The 16,249-nt window shown below is 42.9% G+C and overlaps 1 protein-coding gene and 1 long non-coding RNA gene across 2 annotated transcripts in view; both read left to right on the forward strand.

The window, feature by feature from the left end:
• The window catches only part of LOC134398118 (nuclear GTPase SLIP-GC-like), a 73,964-nt gene that overhangs the window by 22,319 nt on the left and 35,396 nt on the right, over positions 1-16,249 (forward strand). The window contains exons 7-9 of the mRNA XM_063125362.1: positions 4,402-4,617; positions 6,054-6,245; positions 15,838-15,927. Of these exons, the coding sequence (XP_062981432.1) occupies positions 4,402-4,617; positions 6,054-6,245; positions 15,838-15,927 (498 nt within the window). The remainder of the gene's footprint in view (positions 1-4,401; positions 4,618-6,053; positions 6,246-15,837; positions 15,928-16,249) is intronic.
• LOC134397240 (uncharacterized) lies at positions 13,754-15,924 on the forward strand. The gene is made up of 3 exons (XR_010025353.1): positions 13,754-13,864; positions 15,137-15,155; positions 15,838-15,924. It is a non-coding gene; the product is annotated as an uncharacterized LOC134397240 (long non-coding RNA).

Here is a 16,249-nt window from a genome sequence, read left to right on the forward strand (position 1 = left end):
ATATTTAATTTTTTCTTTATTCAAAACTGAAGCCTTCCCTTCCCATTCCTTCTCTTCCTTTTTAGTGTAATTAAATAACATCAACTCGGATTTTGCCCAATTTATTCTTAACCCCGTAACTTCTTCAAATTCTTTTAACTGCTGTCTAATTCTTTCCATTTTGCTTATCGGATCTCTAATAGTCATCAATGTATCATCTGCAAACATATTCAACTTAATTTTCTTTCTACTACCTATCCTCTCTATCTCCCCATCTTCTCTTATTGCATTTGCCAACAATTCCATCACCAATACAAACAGGACTGGCGAGAGTGGGCATCCTTGTCTTGTCCCTCTGGCTAGTCGTATCTTATCCGTTATTCCATCATTTACTACCACTACAGCTGTGTTTTTAGAGTATAACTGCTCTATTATTGCTCTGAATTTGTTACCAAATCCCATTTTGATTAAAACCAACTTTAACGTTTGCCAACTCACACAGTCAAAAGCCTTAAAAATATCTAACGCTAAAATACCCGCCTTATTCTTTGACTTTTTTATCCCCTGTATTGCATTTAAGACTCTCCCTATTAATGTATGCATCTGTCTGCCTGCTATAAAACCACATTGGTCTTCCCCTACATAATTTGCTATAAATTTATTTAATCTTTTGGCCAAAATAGTTGAAAAAATTTTAGCATCTTGATTTATTAACGAAATTGGTCTATATGAATCAGGGAGAGTCAAGTCCTTATCCGGTTTCGGGATTAAAATTATTATGGAATGCTCCCATGACTCTGGAATCTTCTCCCCTTCCATTATTGCGTTATATAATTTCAACAACTTTGGCACTATTAATGTTTTAAATCTTTTATAAAACTCTGGTCCCAAGCCATCTACCCCCGGTGATTTCCCTACTTTAAGCTGATCTATGACCTCCTCTATTTCACATTGCAGTATGTTACTATCCATAATTTTCTTATGCTCTTTTTCTAATCCTTTTTTCACAAATTTACCCACATACTCTTCCTTCCTCTTCGTTTGAGTATCTCTTTCCTTGTATAAATCTTCAAAAAATTGCTGAAAATTTTTTATTTTATCCTTCATCATATGACAATAATTACCCTGCTTATTTTTTACTGCCCCTATCCCATTTTTAGCTTTTTCCTTTTGTGTGAGTTTGGCAAGCATCTTCGAGTTCCTGTTACTATTTTGAAAGTATTCCCTTTTCATATAAATTAAGTTCCTCTGAACCTCTTCTAAATTAATATTTTCTAGTTCCTTTTTTTTTGCCTGTACTTCTATTAATTTATATTTATTTTTAGTTTGCCAAAATTCATTTTCCAGCTTCCTTATCTCATTCTCTAAAGTAACCTGCCTTACCTCCTGTTGTCTTTTTAGATTACACATTTCCCTAATACAATTCCCCCTAAACACAGCCTTCATGGTATCCCAAACCACTGCCGTTCTTGTTCCCCCCTTCTCATTTATTTCCCATGTTTCTGACAGTTCCTTCTGCATTTTCTCAATTACTTTATCGTACTTAAATATCTTAGTATTCAGTCTCCACCTTAATGCTTGTTTGTAATCCTTATCAACTGCGAAAACTAAACTTACTAGTGCATGATCCGTTACCTTAATTGTCCCCAATTCCATTTTACATATCTTAGTTAAAAAATCTCTGGATACAAAAATATGATCAATCCTGGAGTATGTGTGATGGACTGGAGAATAAAATGTAAATCCTGGGTCAGCCCCTCTAAGAACTCGCCAAGAATCAACAAAATCCTTTTCTTTAATTAATTTGTTTAACATAGTGATATTGTTTCTTTTTTCTATCTCGGAGGGATTTGACCTATCTAGTCTATTATTCATAACCATATTAAAATCTCCAGCCAAAATAGCATACCCCTCCTTAAATTCTTCAATCTCTCTTAATACCTCCTCATAAAATTCTTTTTGTTTATTATTTGGAGCATACATATTGATCAAAGTATACATTTTCCCTTCCAATTGACCCTTTATCATAAGATATCTCCCATTCTCATCTTTTTTAATATTTTCCATCACAAACCCACTTCTTTTTGAAATCAAGATGGCCACTCCATTTTTTTTTGATGTCCCCAAAGACACTTCGTAAAACACTGGCCATTTCAAACGAATAACATTATTTTTTTCCTTAAATTGATGAGTTTCTTGCAAAAAAATTATATCAGAACCATCCCTATTTAGCAATTGTTCAATCCTTCTCCTTTTTACGACCGCCCCCAGACCTTTAACATTGAGTGTTGAGATTCTTATCTTCTTATCCATATCTAATTCTTTGAACTTCTTCTCGATCCCGAACGTGTTGAGAACTTAACTTACATACATAAAAATACAACAACCCACACAAACCCTTCCCTCCCACCCCACTTCCCCTTCCCCTCCCATCTCTTTTCCCCCCAATATATCTCCGGGAGTCTAACACTCCGGCCATTATTTTAACCCTTGGGGGGGGGAAAGCAGCCAGGAACCCAAAGCCAGTAGGATCTAATATGATTATACTTCTTATCATCCCTATAATATCCACTTTACACCACTCCCCCTACTGCACCTCTTTCTTCTTCGTCATCACTCTTTGCGTTACCACCGGCTTCTCCTAGTGGACCCAAACCTAAGCTCTCCAGAAGCTCCATGCCTTGCTGAAGGGAGAAAACCTTATGATTTTCCCCCTTATATGAGAAACGCAGAAAAATCGGATATCCCCATGCATAGGGGATTTCCCTCTTCTTCAATTCCCCTGTTATAGACTTGACACTGCGTCTCCAATCCAAAGTTTGTTGGCACAGATCATTAAAGACCTGCACTGTTGCTCCCTGGAACTTCAGCTCTCCCAATGCTCTTAACTCCCTCATAAGCTGCTCTTTCTTGTAATAACTTGAAAATTTCACCAGGACATCTCTGGGAGTTGCACCGCTTCTAAAGCCGCCAACCCTGTGAACGCGCTCCACATCTTCTTCAGTTAGTTGCAGGGTTGGGACTAGTTCTTTAAACCAGCTTAGGAGATTCTTCCTGAGGTCCTCCCCCTTCTTCTCCCCCAGATGACGAACGCGTAAATTTGCTCTTCGTGAATTGTCCTCTAAGGAGATGAGCCTCTTATCATAGTCGTTAAATTTCACTTCTTGGTCATCTTGTATCTTTTTAAGATCTTTAAACTGATTTTTCATCTGATCCACCTCTGTCTTCAAAAAGCCTAATTGCTTATCTCTTATAGCCATTTCAGCAGCCAAATCATCCACTCTCTTGTTAGTTTTGCCAACTTCCGTTTCAATTTTCATAAATAACTCATCTTTTAGCCCTTTCAACAGAGCTGAAAATTGCTGCATCATCTCTCCCAGCTCTGCTGGCACTGAGCCAACTTTAGCAGCCATCTTGTGCTCTTCTGTTGCTGTTGTAGATTCTTCTTGCTTATCTTTTTGAATATCTTCCCCTTCTGCCTCGGCTACTTTCTGTAATCTCCTAATCGTATTGTTTGACGCGTGGGCAACCCACCGTGGCTTGGCCGCAACTTGTTTTTTGGGTGGCATATATTCACAATTACGGCTGGTATTAGTTTCGTTTCAAAGTCAGTCACTCAGCGCACTCCTGAGGGGTTTATTGCCGTGTTTAACAAAATTTACTGCTTGCTAAAGGAGGGGTGGCTATTAATCAGTATCTCCCGACGCTGGCTTCTGCAATTAAAATTCCCTTTAAGATAAGCACTCCGTCTGGGAGACTTCTTATAATATCGCTCCTTGAAGTTTTTAAAGAAAACTTCCTCCGCTCTAGCCCCCCTCTCTTTGCTTTTAAATTGCAGCCTTTACACAGCAAAATGCATTGTTCTTTCAAACCCCGTCTGTGGCTCAAAGCTTCCAAACACTTTAATCGGTGTTCTTCACCATTTCCAGCCCTGACACTTTTAGATGATAAGAGTTATTCAAAACCTACCACGGCAGGAACAAATTCTCCTACTACGCCATTAGGATGCTGGCTCCGCCCCCCCAGTTCCTAATATTTGTGTTTATTAAGGGAAGTGGGAAACCGCCAGCAGAAGAAACGATTAGATTTTGGACTCAGGAATGATCCCGAGGTGGGGGGTGCACTTTTATGTTAAGAATGATGATGTTGTAGTATGATAAGGTATAGGTAATAGTTATGCAACATATGTACTCAACATTTATTCAATATGTATGCAGCAGTTGTTTGATGTTTTTCTGTTTTTCTTCTGTTATTATTATTATTATGGTAATGTTTTATGTATGTTTATATAGTGTAGAAAATAAATAAAAATTATTAAAAAAAATAAAAAATAATCTACAACACCTTCCCCCTTTCAGAAGACCGTTAAACCAACCAGAACTACAGACCTTTAACAGGCTTTATCTGGATCTTTACTGACAGGAATGGAGTAGTGAGTTGAAGGACCTTGTGGAGGTTTTGAGCAAGAATGGGGGTGACGATGAAGGTTCCTCTCACGAGAGTGTAAGCGATGCCAAGGATAAGCTCTGTGCGCTTTATGGGGCTGGAGCTGACCAGAAAAGTTATGAAGAATTGTTGAAGGCAAAACTTGTGACGACTATTCCTGCCAAAAGAACCATCTCAATTAAGGAGAAGGAGGTAGGTGGATTATGGCATTTCCTCTTGCTTTGACATCCTGGGTCACTCTGTTTTGGAAATGGCATGCAACAGTTTACAGAACTGCGTGACTTGATATATTCGGAGCTCTGGTAAATACTAGTTATCATGCACCGTATTTTGTCACACTTGTAGAATGGAATTCCTGTTGCAACAATGCCAGGGCATCTTCCAGATCGTGTGCATTTAGCAAAATGGGCTCTACATTATACAAATGCATTCCCCACTGGCTGTGTTTGGGCGCTCATGTCTTGGCTTAATAAACTGAAAGATGAATCACAGAATCATAGAATCATAGGATAGCAGAGTTGGAAGGGGCCTACAAGGCCATCGAGTCCAACCCCCTGCTCAATGCAGGAATCTACACTAAAGCATCCCCGACAGATTGTTGTCCAGCTGCCTCTTGAAGGCCTCTAGTGTGGGAGAGCCCACCACCTCCCTAGGTCACTGGTTCCATTGTCGTACTGCTCTAACAGTCAGGAAGTTTTTCCTGATGTCCAGCTGGAATCTGGCTTCCTTTAACTTGAGCCCGTTATTCCGTGTCCTGCACTCTGGGAGGATCGAGAAGAGATCCTGGCCCTCCTCTGTGTGACAACCTTTCAAGTATTTGAAGAGTGCTGCCATGTCTCCCCTCCATCTTCTCTTCTCCAGGCTAAACATGCCAAGTTCTTTCAGTCTCTCTTCATAGGGCTTTGTTTCCAGACCCCTGATCATCCTGGTTGCCCTCCTCTGAACACGCTCCAACTTGTCTGCGTCCTTCTTGAATTGTGGAGCCCACAACTGGACGCAATACTCTAGATGAGGCCTAACCAGGGCCGAATAGAGAGGAACCAGTACCTCACGTGATTTGGAAGCTCTACTTCTATGAGTGCAGCCCAAAATAGCATTGGCCTTTCTTGCAGCCATATCGCACTGTTGGCTCATATTCAGCTTGCAATCTACAACAATTCCAAGATCCTTCTCGTTTGTAGTATTGCTGAGCCAAGTATCCCTCATCTTGTAACTGTGCATTTGGTTTCTATTTCCTAAGGGAAATAGAATAAACCTCTGCTTCCACCTGCAGCCCCACTGCACTTCTCTTCTCCGCCTTCTGATTCAACACCTGGGATTACATTATATCTTTCATTTTGTCATGTTTTATGACCATGCAAACATTTGTAGAGTTGTCACCTTGCAAGCTTAAAAAATACCTGATGTTCAGTGGCTGGAACCTGGGTGGATTTGGTAAGGGGGTGGTGAGGCGGTAATTAAATCTCCTTGGCTAAATACACTTGGATTATTCAACAAAATGCCGGATGCCAAATCCCGTTGGCTCAAAATTCCTGACAGCTGGCAATCTAAGAAATTGGCAACAAGAAGAGAGATATTTAGATCAAAATATCTTTTGGACAAACAGGTTTCTTTTATGTATCAATCAGGTGACTACATTCTCCGAAAAACTGGGACCTTACATTTGTGTGAAGGAAAACCATTCTTTTGAAGCCTGGCCACTAATCAAGTACGTGGAATTGGACATTCCAGCATCGGACTTGGTTCCTGAAGGCATCACGTTTGTGGACATTCCTGGGACAGGAGACTTTAACAAGAAAAGAGATGAAATGTGGAAAGAGGTGAGTTTTGGCTTGAGTTTCAAGGAAGAGAGAATAACATTACGGTGTTGATCAAACTCTTGGCATTGAAATTAAAGGAGTGTCCCGTTAGTTAAAGTGAGTTGCAAATTTAGAAAGAAAGAAGAGAGCTTCTACCTTTATGACTAGGGCTGTGCACGAACCCCCTGATCTGCTCCGTTCCCGATCCGCAAATTGCGGATCGGGCCCACTCCGCCCGGCCTTGATCTGCCTAGGGTCCGCTCTGCTCCGCTGCGGAGCTCCGGCTCCGAATCAGAGCTCTGCAGTGGCGGGGGGCGGCGCCAGGTAAGGCCCCCTCCCTCCTCCCCCTTACCTGCTTCCATCCCGGCCCGCTGCCAGCATCACTAGAGCCCGTGGCTCAACCAGGAACTGTAGGCCCCCCTACACTTCCAGGTTGAGCCGCGGGCTCTAGTGAAGCTGGCGACAGGCTGCGACGGACGCAGGTAAGACCCCCTCCCCCTTGCCCCCTTACCTGGCTCTGCTGCTATAGGCGGCGGCGGTGGCAGGGCCAGGTAAACCCCCTCCCTCCTCCCCCTTACCTGCGTCCGTCCGAGGCCTGGTCTTCCTGTTTGCGTCCTCAGGCTCAGTTGAAGCAGCTGCGGGGCCGTGGATGGATGCAGGTAAGACTCCCCTCCCCCTTGCCCCCTTACCTGGCTCTGCCGCTGTCGCCGCATGGGTGGCAGTGGCAGTGGCAGCGGCAGGGCCAAGTAAACCCCCCTTACCTTTTTTGCGGAGCTCCGGATCGAGGCGAGGATCCGCCTTCACCTCGATCCGCTCCGCGACGCTCCGCTGCTCCCCCGATCCTCTTCGCCTCTGCCTTAAAGGGAGGCAAAGCACCCCGATCCGCTTCTGCTTCTCCGGTCCGAGGAGAAGCGGAGCACAGCCCTAATTATGCCCCCCAACATTCTCTTGCATTAAAAAATGACACATGTTAAGCTAATAACTTGAGACTTGGCATCCATGATTTATGTGACAGCCCTTTAAAATTGTGCCAACTTTCAAATTAAATGTGCTGGATCTAATTAAATGTGCTTATTATTATTTTATATTTTTGGAGATTTACCCCTTTTACTCCAATTTCAAGAACAGGCACATGATATTTCTTTCATGTGTTGATGAATTTTTAAAAATATTTATTTTATTTAATTTATTACATTTATATACTGCCCCATAGCCGAAGCTCTCTGGGCGGTTCACTGATGTGCTTCATTCAGGCTTGTGGAAGAAGGCAATAAGCAGTTTGCTTACCTGTAACTGTAGTTCTTCGAGTGGTCATCTGTCATAGGGAGAGGCACTCTCTCCAGTACTGAGGTCCCAAGCCGTTTAGGACTTGAAATGTCATTACCAACACCGGAAGCATATAGGCAGCCAGTGCAATATCTTTAAGCCTGGTGTTATATGGTCTTTGTGAGATGTACTGGTCAGCAGTCTAGTTACTGCAGTTTGCATTAGCTGAGGCTTCAAGGGCAGCCCCACGTAGAGTGCATTGCAGTAGGCTAATCAGGAAGTTCCCAGTGCATGCATGACTGTGGCTAGGTTGTCCCTGTCCGGGAAAGGCCATGGGCTGGCAGATCAGCTGAAGCTGACCCCAAGTACTCCGTGCCACAGAGTCCACCTGGGCCTCCAGTGATAAGGATGGATCTAGGAATACTCCCAAGCTATGCACCTGCTCCTTCATAGGGAGTGCAACCCAATCCAGGACAGGTCGCTAACCCAGTTCCCAGACTTGGGAACCACCAATCCACAGAAGGTACATTTTATCAGTGTTCAGCTGCAGTTTATTGACCCTCATCCAGCCCATTACAGCCTCTAGGCACTGGTCCAACACCTTCACCACCCCAGCTGACTCCAACAACAAGGAGAAATGCAGCTGAGTATTTTCTCTCATTGTTGTGCTTATCTTGCGGTAGCCTGCGCAGAAGTCAGGTTTCTGTACTTTGCCACTCCCTGTAATTTATTCTTCTTTCCTACCCCAAACCTCCAAAGTAAATGATCTGGTTTTAGCTACCTAATTTTCTAGAACTGCCAGTTCTAAGTCTCTAACTCACTAAACATCCCCAATCCCCCAATCATTAAATTGCTAAAGTGCTATAGCACCTTACTGCTTTAGCCCTTTGACAATAGTGAGCAGTAATCAGGACCATGAAATCTGAATTCCCCTTGGGGCTCTGCTAAGATCAAGACGCAGGGGGCATAGAATCATAGAATAGCAGAGTTGGAAGGGGCCTACAAGGCCATCGAGTCCAACCCCCTGCTCAATGCAGGACTCTTAGGCCATGGCTAGACAGGGCAATATCCCAGAGTGATCCCTGGGATCATCCCTGTGCGTTCACATGATGTACAGGGGATCCCGGAAGCAGGGAAGGATGGTCCCTCCTTGCCCTGGGATCTTGCCCTAGCCTTTGAACCCACTTTTTCCGTGGTCTTGGGCTGATCCTGAGACCGCGGGACGTGTGTGCGGGTGTCGCAGTTTGTCCCAGCTCCTCGCGGTTAGTTGCGAGGAGTTGGGACCCGTGCACGAGGAGCTGAGCTCCTCAAGAGTTATGCACCCATCGGGAGTTGGGTGGGGGAGCGGGGATTTTTTTTTTAAAAAAACTTACCTTTTGCGCACGAGCGTTCGTGCACTCTTCTTCTTTAACCTAAAAACAAAAAACAAAATGGCGGGCACGACAAGACAGATCTGTTCTACATAACATCTTAATGTTAAAATCATTGAAATAAAGAACAAGTGAGAGATTCAATGTATCTGAAATTAACTTCACTCACTCCTACTTTTGTAGGTTTTGCTGTACTTTGAAGCTTTTGCTATACGCTGTGGGTTACATTCTCCCCTTCCCTCAAATATCTTTCTGACTGTATCTTCACTCATTGCAAGCTGCTGCTGTTGTTAACAGGGTTTGCTACTGGCTGGCCGGATGGCTGGCTTTTTTAAATTTAAATTTTTAAAAAAGCTTGTGTATAATTGTCACAAGTTTCTCTACTCTAACATTAGGGTGGGTGTTGTGGCAGTGAACACTACTTTGCCCATTCACACTTCTCACTTATAGACATTATATACATTATACTGTATTCATTATTTACATATATACTTATATAAATTAGCTGATCAGGGGTCTGGAAACAAAGCCCTATGAAGAGAGACTGAAAGAACTGGGCATGTTGAGCCTGGAGAAGAGAAGATTGAGGGGAGACATGATAGCACTCTTCAAATACTTAAAAGGTTGTCACACAGAGGAGGGCCAGGATCTCTTCTCGATCCTCCCAGAGTGCAGGGCACGGAATAACGGGCTCAAGTTAAAGGAAGCCAGATTCCAGCTGGACATCAGGAAAAACTTCCTGACTGTTAGAGCAGTACGACAATGGAACCAGTGACCTAGGGAGGTTGTGGGCTCTCCCACACTAGAGGCCTTCAAGAGGCAGCTGGAGAACCCTCTGTCAGGGATGCTTTAGGGTGGATTCCTGCATTGAGCAGGGGGTTGGACTCGATGGCCTTGTAGGTTTTTTCCAACTCTGCTATTCTATGATTCTATGATTTTAAGGCTTGTGTGTTGGCACCACTTCGCACATCCAGACTTTGAACTCCTGTCTACTTCCTGCACAAACACGTGACTCTGAGACCCTCTTCCTAATGCCTTGCTTTTCATGCCAGCACCATGGGGCTAAGTTACAATAGATGTCTCTGCACAGAAGTCTGAGCAGTCTCTATTGTCTCTCACTCTAAGTCACTGCAGACAAACCAAAGCCTCCAGCCTCAAACAATCTCTCTCCCTCTCTCTCTCTCTCTCACTCTCTCTCTCTCTCTCTCCCTCCCAAAGTCTCCCAATGGTCCAGCTAGGCTGCACACTTGTGGCTTGGGATATTGCTTATTGCAGGTTATTGCTTGGTCATGTCTGGTGACTCTTACATTATTATTATTATTATTATTATTATTATTATTATTATTATTATTTCCTGGCTTTTGCCCAATACTTTAAAAACCTCTGCCTCCTCTCCTCCTGCACAACTTTGATGCGCTCTTAAAACACTCTGCGTGGTAAGCTAGCCTCAGGGCCAAGCTACAGGTGCATCTGGGTTGCCTTCAGCCTCTCTCTGCCTTATGCCAGCCTGCCAACATTTCCAGCCTCAAATAATCCCCCACCCACCCTTCTCTCTGCCAAAGTCTTCCAATGGTCCAGCCCGGCTATGCACTTGTACCCTGTGGCTGGGGTAGGGCAACAGCTTACTGTTGGTCATGTTGGTCATGAGAGTTTTTCTCTAAAGATGACCCTTCATCGCCCATGATGTGGAAATTTAAGAAAAAGGCCTCTGGCCCATCCTGTTTTGCCCTATGGGCTGCTTTGACTGACCTCTCCTTTCCCACATTTTGATTTGTGGATGCCTTGCCTCTGCTGAGCTCCAGGTACCTGACTGCACCCCAAATCTGCAACAGGAAAGGTACCCTGCTTGCCCAGGACTTCTTACCTAAAGACTCGAGATCCTCTTAATGCCAAGGGCTGAAACTGCTCAATGTGCAACACCCCAAAGAGGAGGTTTGACAACCTGAGTTTGAAGGATATGGCTCCAGAAGTTTTTAAAAACAATAATTTTAAAACTTTGAACTTTTAAAAAAATCCTAAAAAAAAATGGATGAACAAATCTGATTCAAACTTAGCATGGCTAAATCTCTCCTTAAGATCTATCATGGTGCCAACTTTCAGTCCTTTATCTTTAAAAATGTCATTTTTTAAAAATAATAATTTTAAAACCTCAAACTTTTTTAAAAAATCCTAAAACTCAATGGATGAACAGATCTGTCTCAAACTTGGCATAGCTAAGGCCCTTGTTAAGAGCAATCATGGTGCCAAGTTTCATCTCTTTATCTTTAAAAATAACATCTTTTAAAAATAATAATTTTAAATCCTCAAATTTTAAAAAATTACTAAAAATCAGTGGATGAACACATCTGTTTCAAATTTGGTATGGCTAAAGCTCTACCTAAAAGCTATCATGGTGCCAAGTTTCAGCTCTTTATCTTTAAAAATGACGATTTAAAAATAATAATTTTAAAACCTCAATTTTTAAGAAATTCCTAAAAAATCAATGGATGAACGGAACTGTTGATGTGGGGGCCTGCATCATCTGAAGGCCCTGATCATGTCCTATAGATACCTGGTCACCAATCAGATTACCTGAATGTACATCTGGCCATATATGGAGCAAAGTAACTGCTTTAAAGCGAACGTGGCAGCAGCCCGGAGAGGCTCTGTCAGCTATACGCACGCATCCTGTACCTTGATGTATAAATATACCTATACCACATCCGCCCAAGTTAGTTGGAGCTGGGTGTAACATGCTGATGCTCTTGCGTGTATGACCTGTCTCTGTATCGATACAATAAACAACTCTTAAGAATACCTGGTTCTGTCTCACTTGGAGATAAGTCCGGTTGGACAACCTAACCCATCATCCACATCACTGTTTCAAATTTGGTATGACTAAAGCCCTCAACAGGTGACCACCAAAGGAATAAAGTTAAACCAGTAAAGTAATTGTTATTCAAATTTGTATATATTAAACAAGTCAATACATTGAATTAGGACCCCATTAGTAATGAGAGTAATATGCAATCAAAAACAATTCACAATTCACATACATAAACAGTATATCTAGACCAAATCAGTCAAAGTAATGAAACATTCTTTTAAAGACCACATTAACAAAGTTCATGATATTCCTTGTTTCGAAGATTTCTTTTAAAAACGTTGGTCTTAATAAATCCAAAGCGTTGGTCTTAGTAATCTGTAAAAGATAACAGTCCCAAAATAAACAAATTTCTGGTTAGAGCTTTTCCACAGTAGCTTATCTCATTCATTTACTTGGCCTCGTTCCCAAGTTAAGGACACCGAAATTATTTTGTTACAGATAAACTTACCGCCAGCCGGCAGTGAAATGCTCTCACAATCTCGTTTTATTTAGTTTTCAGAGATGAAACCACCTTCTGGTATTTTTTATCTACACAGTATATAAAAGACTAATTGACCATATAGTCACAAACAGACAAAGGTCTGTATCATTACACAACAGTACACTTTTTTAACCTTCCAGCAAGTCAAAATAAAAATGAAACTAAAACCTACACACATACCAAGTCCAGTGGAGCCTATTTCGCTCTGTCACAACGTTTCCTGTGCTCTCAGCTGGCAAACGGCAACATCCAATTCACTTGATTAAATAATGAACCACTATTTCTTAAAGTGGTATTCACCATACGCCACATTGACTCATGTTCCCAAAAAGACAATTCCAAACTAGAATTTAGACCCTGAGGGGCCACAGTATTTAACCTAAATGTCCATTGTGCCTCCTTTCTAAGCAAGATATTATCATAAAACTGCCAATCATATTAATGTGCATAAATCCGTTCAATTACTAAAAACTTAAAATCATTACATCCATGTCCCATCTCCATGAAATGTTGTACAAGGGGTGCCTCCATGATCTGATGTTTAATCTCCGACTTGTGTTCCAAGATCCTTGTCCGGACCGACCGTGCTGTCTTTCCAGTATAAATAAGACCACATGGGCAAATAATCAAATAAATGACCCTTTTAGTCGCACAGTTTTAAATAATTTTAAATCCTCAAATTTTAAAAAAATCCTAAAAATCAGTGGATGAACGGATCTGTTTCAAATTTGGTATGGCTAAAGCTCTACCTAAAAGCTATCATGGTGCCAACTTTCAGCTCTTTATCTTTAAAAATGACAGTTTTAAAAATAATAATTTTAAAACCTCAATTTAAAAAAAAATCCTAAAAAATCAAGGGATGAACGGAACTGTTTCAAATTTGGTATGACTAAAGCCCTACCAAAGAGCTACCACCGTACCAAGTTTCATGTCTTTATCTTTAAAAATGACAGAGTTATAAGCATTTTTGTTAATTCCCATTAGAGCTGCTCTTTGGCTGGGGAAGTCTGGAAAAATCCGGATTTCCCCTCCCCTCCTGGATTTGTCACCAAAAAAACTGGACAAATCCGTGCAAATCTGGTCGTATGGTCACCCTACCGTTGCGCAATACCAGGTAGGTCTAGCTGAGGCCTTGTAGTCTTCCCCAGTCCTGTTGCCTTTTTAGTGGATGCATCAGGGACTGAATTTGAGACCTTCTGCTTGGCTATGGAGCAATGGGTGCTCTATCAAGTGGCTTCATGAAGTTACATTCAGCCATATTTCATTAGTGATGGGTCAGCGAGTGCTGATTCTCTACTTTTTGTGTGCCTCACACAGTGAATGAAAGAATCAACCTGTTTCCATTTAAACAGTAATTTTTCTCTCTCCTTTGACTTTGGCCAAGGTTGAGAAATGTTAGAAAAAGATACAGGATTTGATTACTATTCTGAGCAGTACTCACTACCTAATGATGATTATTTCTTTGTGTTTTTTAAAAACAGAATATTAATAAATGTTCAGTCATCTTAGTTATCGCTGACGTTGTGCACATTGAAGGAGAGAAAGTCCAAGAAGCATTGCTGGAGGAAAGCATCAAGGCATATATAGGAGGAATCTGCACTGACATTGCCATGGTGGTCACCAAAACGGATATTCTGGAACTTGATGAATATAGGAGGTACTGAAGCTATTTTGTTGCCAAGGGTTTAAGTAGTCTTCATAACAAAAATATAAAAATAATGGAAGGGCTAACCCCGAGCCTCACTCACCCCCAGCTCAGGCCTGTTCTTCCATCTTGTACACATGTAGCCCACAGGAAGATGAAAAGCCTTGGCTACTTGCTTCTTTAACCCCTTGCAAGTCAACAGGCCCCGTGACCCATCTCCACCAACCGATGCCCTTTCCGGCCCCTGAGGAGTGAGGCCCCCTCCACCAGCACATCCTTTCCCACAGCTGGAACAGATCAACGTCCCAATTAACCCTGATAACCTCGCAGGTGCTGTGGTAGGAGTTGGGAATGCAGTGCTGGGTGGAACCAATGACCTAGCCACGAGATCGACCTTGAGAAGCATTCGCCAGCTCCCTCCCTCTGGCCCGGAGGCCTGGGCCAAGTTAGACAGTTTAAACACAAATATTCGGACAAGACTTAGCTGACCAGAACAAGACCACAGCCATTTTGGACTGTCCTTCACAGTGGGGATTTCACTTTCAGTTCTAAACTGAGTTATAAGAACAGAAGAGCCCTGAGGCTGGATCAGACCGAGGGTCCATCTAGTCCAGCACTCTGTTCACATTGTGGCCGACCAGTTGTTGGCCAGGGACCCACAAGGAAGAAAAGCTTGCCTCTACTCTTTCTGGTTTGTGGTGATGACTCTCCAGTACATATTCAATAACTGCAGATCCATATCACCATAAACAGGTTCTGGGAAGGGCCCATAGCGGAATGACAGAGGCCCTGCTTTGGATGCAGAAGGTCGCAGGTTTGATCCCCGGCAGCATCCCCAGTTTGGGCTTGGATACAGTAGAATCCTGCCTGAAACCAGAACAGAGTGCTGGTCTAGATGGGCCCTTGCTCTGACCCAACATGGCCTCCTCTTGTATTGTTATATTCACTTAGTGACAACAATACTGGGCATGAGGGACCCATGGTCTGACCCAGTACAAGGCAGATTCCTATGAATCCAAGCTGAGGGTGCTTTAGGATGCTTTAGGGTGGATTCCTGCATTGAGCAGGGGGTTGGACTCGATGGCCTTGTAGGCTCCTTCCAACTCTGCTATTCTATGATTCTATGAATTCTATCCCATACTCTAATCCAGCATGAATTGGTTTTTTTTTTAAAAGAAAATAGCTACCAGCCTGTAGTTGGGGGAAATCTTCTGGGTGTATGGTTCTTCCTAAGAATACAGTGTCTTTTCTGAAACTCATTGATTATTCTTTTTTCTTTTCCAGGAATAGAACAAATAATAATGTAAGTAACACTTCTGAAAACTTATGCACTACCATGAATTAAGAAATGTCTGTGCATGTGAGCAGTTCCTGCTTTTACTTGCAAGGTATAAATTGCAGCTGTGGAGAAAGCAGATCTGATTTACAATGCCCAGTTCTCAACACAATTGCTGCTACTCAAGGCTTAGAGGCCCAGAGCAACTGTCTTCAATTTGGCAAGACCGTTACCTAACCTGTAACATGGAACCCACTTTCTAGAACTTATGCACCCAGTGGTTAGAGTCGGGCTCAAGTTACAGGAAGCCAGATTCCAGCTGGACATCAGGAAAAACTTCCTGACTGTTAGAGCAGTACGACAATGGAATCAGTTACCTAGGGAGGTTGTGGGCTCTCCCACACTCGAGGCCTTCAAGAGGCAGCTGGACAACCCTCTGTCAGGGATGTTTAGGGTGGATTCCTGCATTGAGCAGGGGGTTGGACTCGATGGCGATCCCGGGATAAACCTTAGGTCTAGCTAAGGCCTCAGTTTATTACAGACTGATGTGAAATGCTGGAGTGGGAAAGTGAAAAGTAATCTCTGGCAGCCCAGGCTTGACGGGGCATCAGGCTCCACCTGTGTTTGTGTTCTTCCAATAGCTTGTTGGATGCTGTGGGTTCATTACATGGCTGGGCAATATGTAAGGTTCTGCTGCTGGCTCTTTCAGACTCCCATCGAGAATAAACACGATGCCATTTTAGAGAGGAACCAAGATGTGAAGAAGAAGAAGGAGAGAAGTATTAGGGAGAAGCTGCAGGTAATACACCCCACCCACCAATTCCTCTGTTGCCGGTTCATCTGCCTGGAACTCTCTTCTAAGGCCCCTACGTGGCACCCCCTTCCTCTCTCTCTTCAAGTCCCTCTGCTACCTCTTCTGTAAGGCTATTGGGTTTAACCTCTCAGTCCCCATCCCAACCAAAACAAAGCCCAAGAATGTGTAAATCCCGCATCTGTTACCCTTGTTGCTCCTGTTCTACCCCCACCCCTGTCTGTTGCCCCCCCCCAATGGTGGTCTCCCCACATTGTCCATATTTAGACCATCATCTCTGTTGCATAAGTTTCTTTGTGAAGCACCATGT

Source organism: Elgaria multicarinata, chromosome 4 (assembly GCF_023053635.1).
Source record: "Elgaria multicarinata webbii isolate HBS135686 ecotype San Diego chromosome 4, rElgMul1.1.pri, whole genome shotgun sequence".
Lineage (NCBI taxonomy): Eukaryota > Metazoa > Chordata > Lepidosauria > Squamata > Anguidae > Elgaria > Elgaria multicarinata.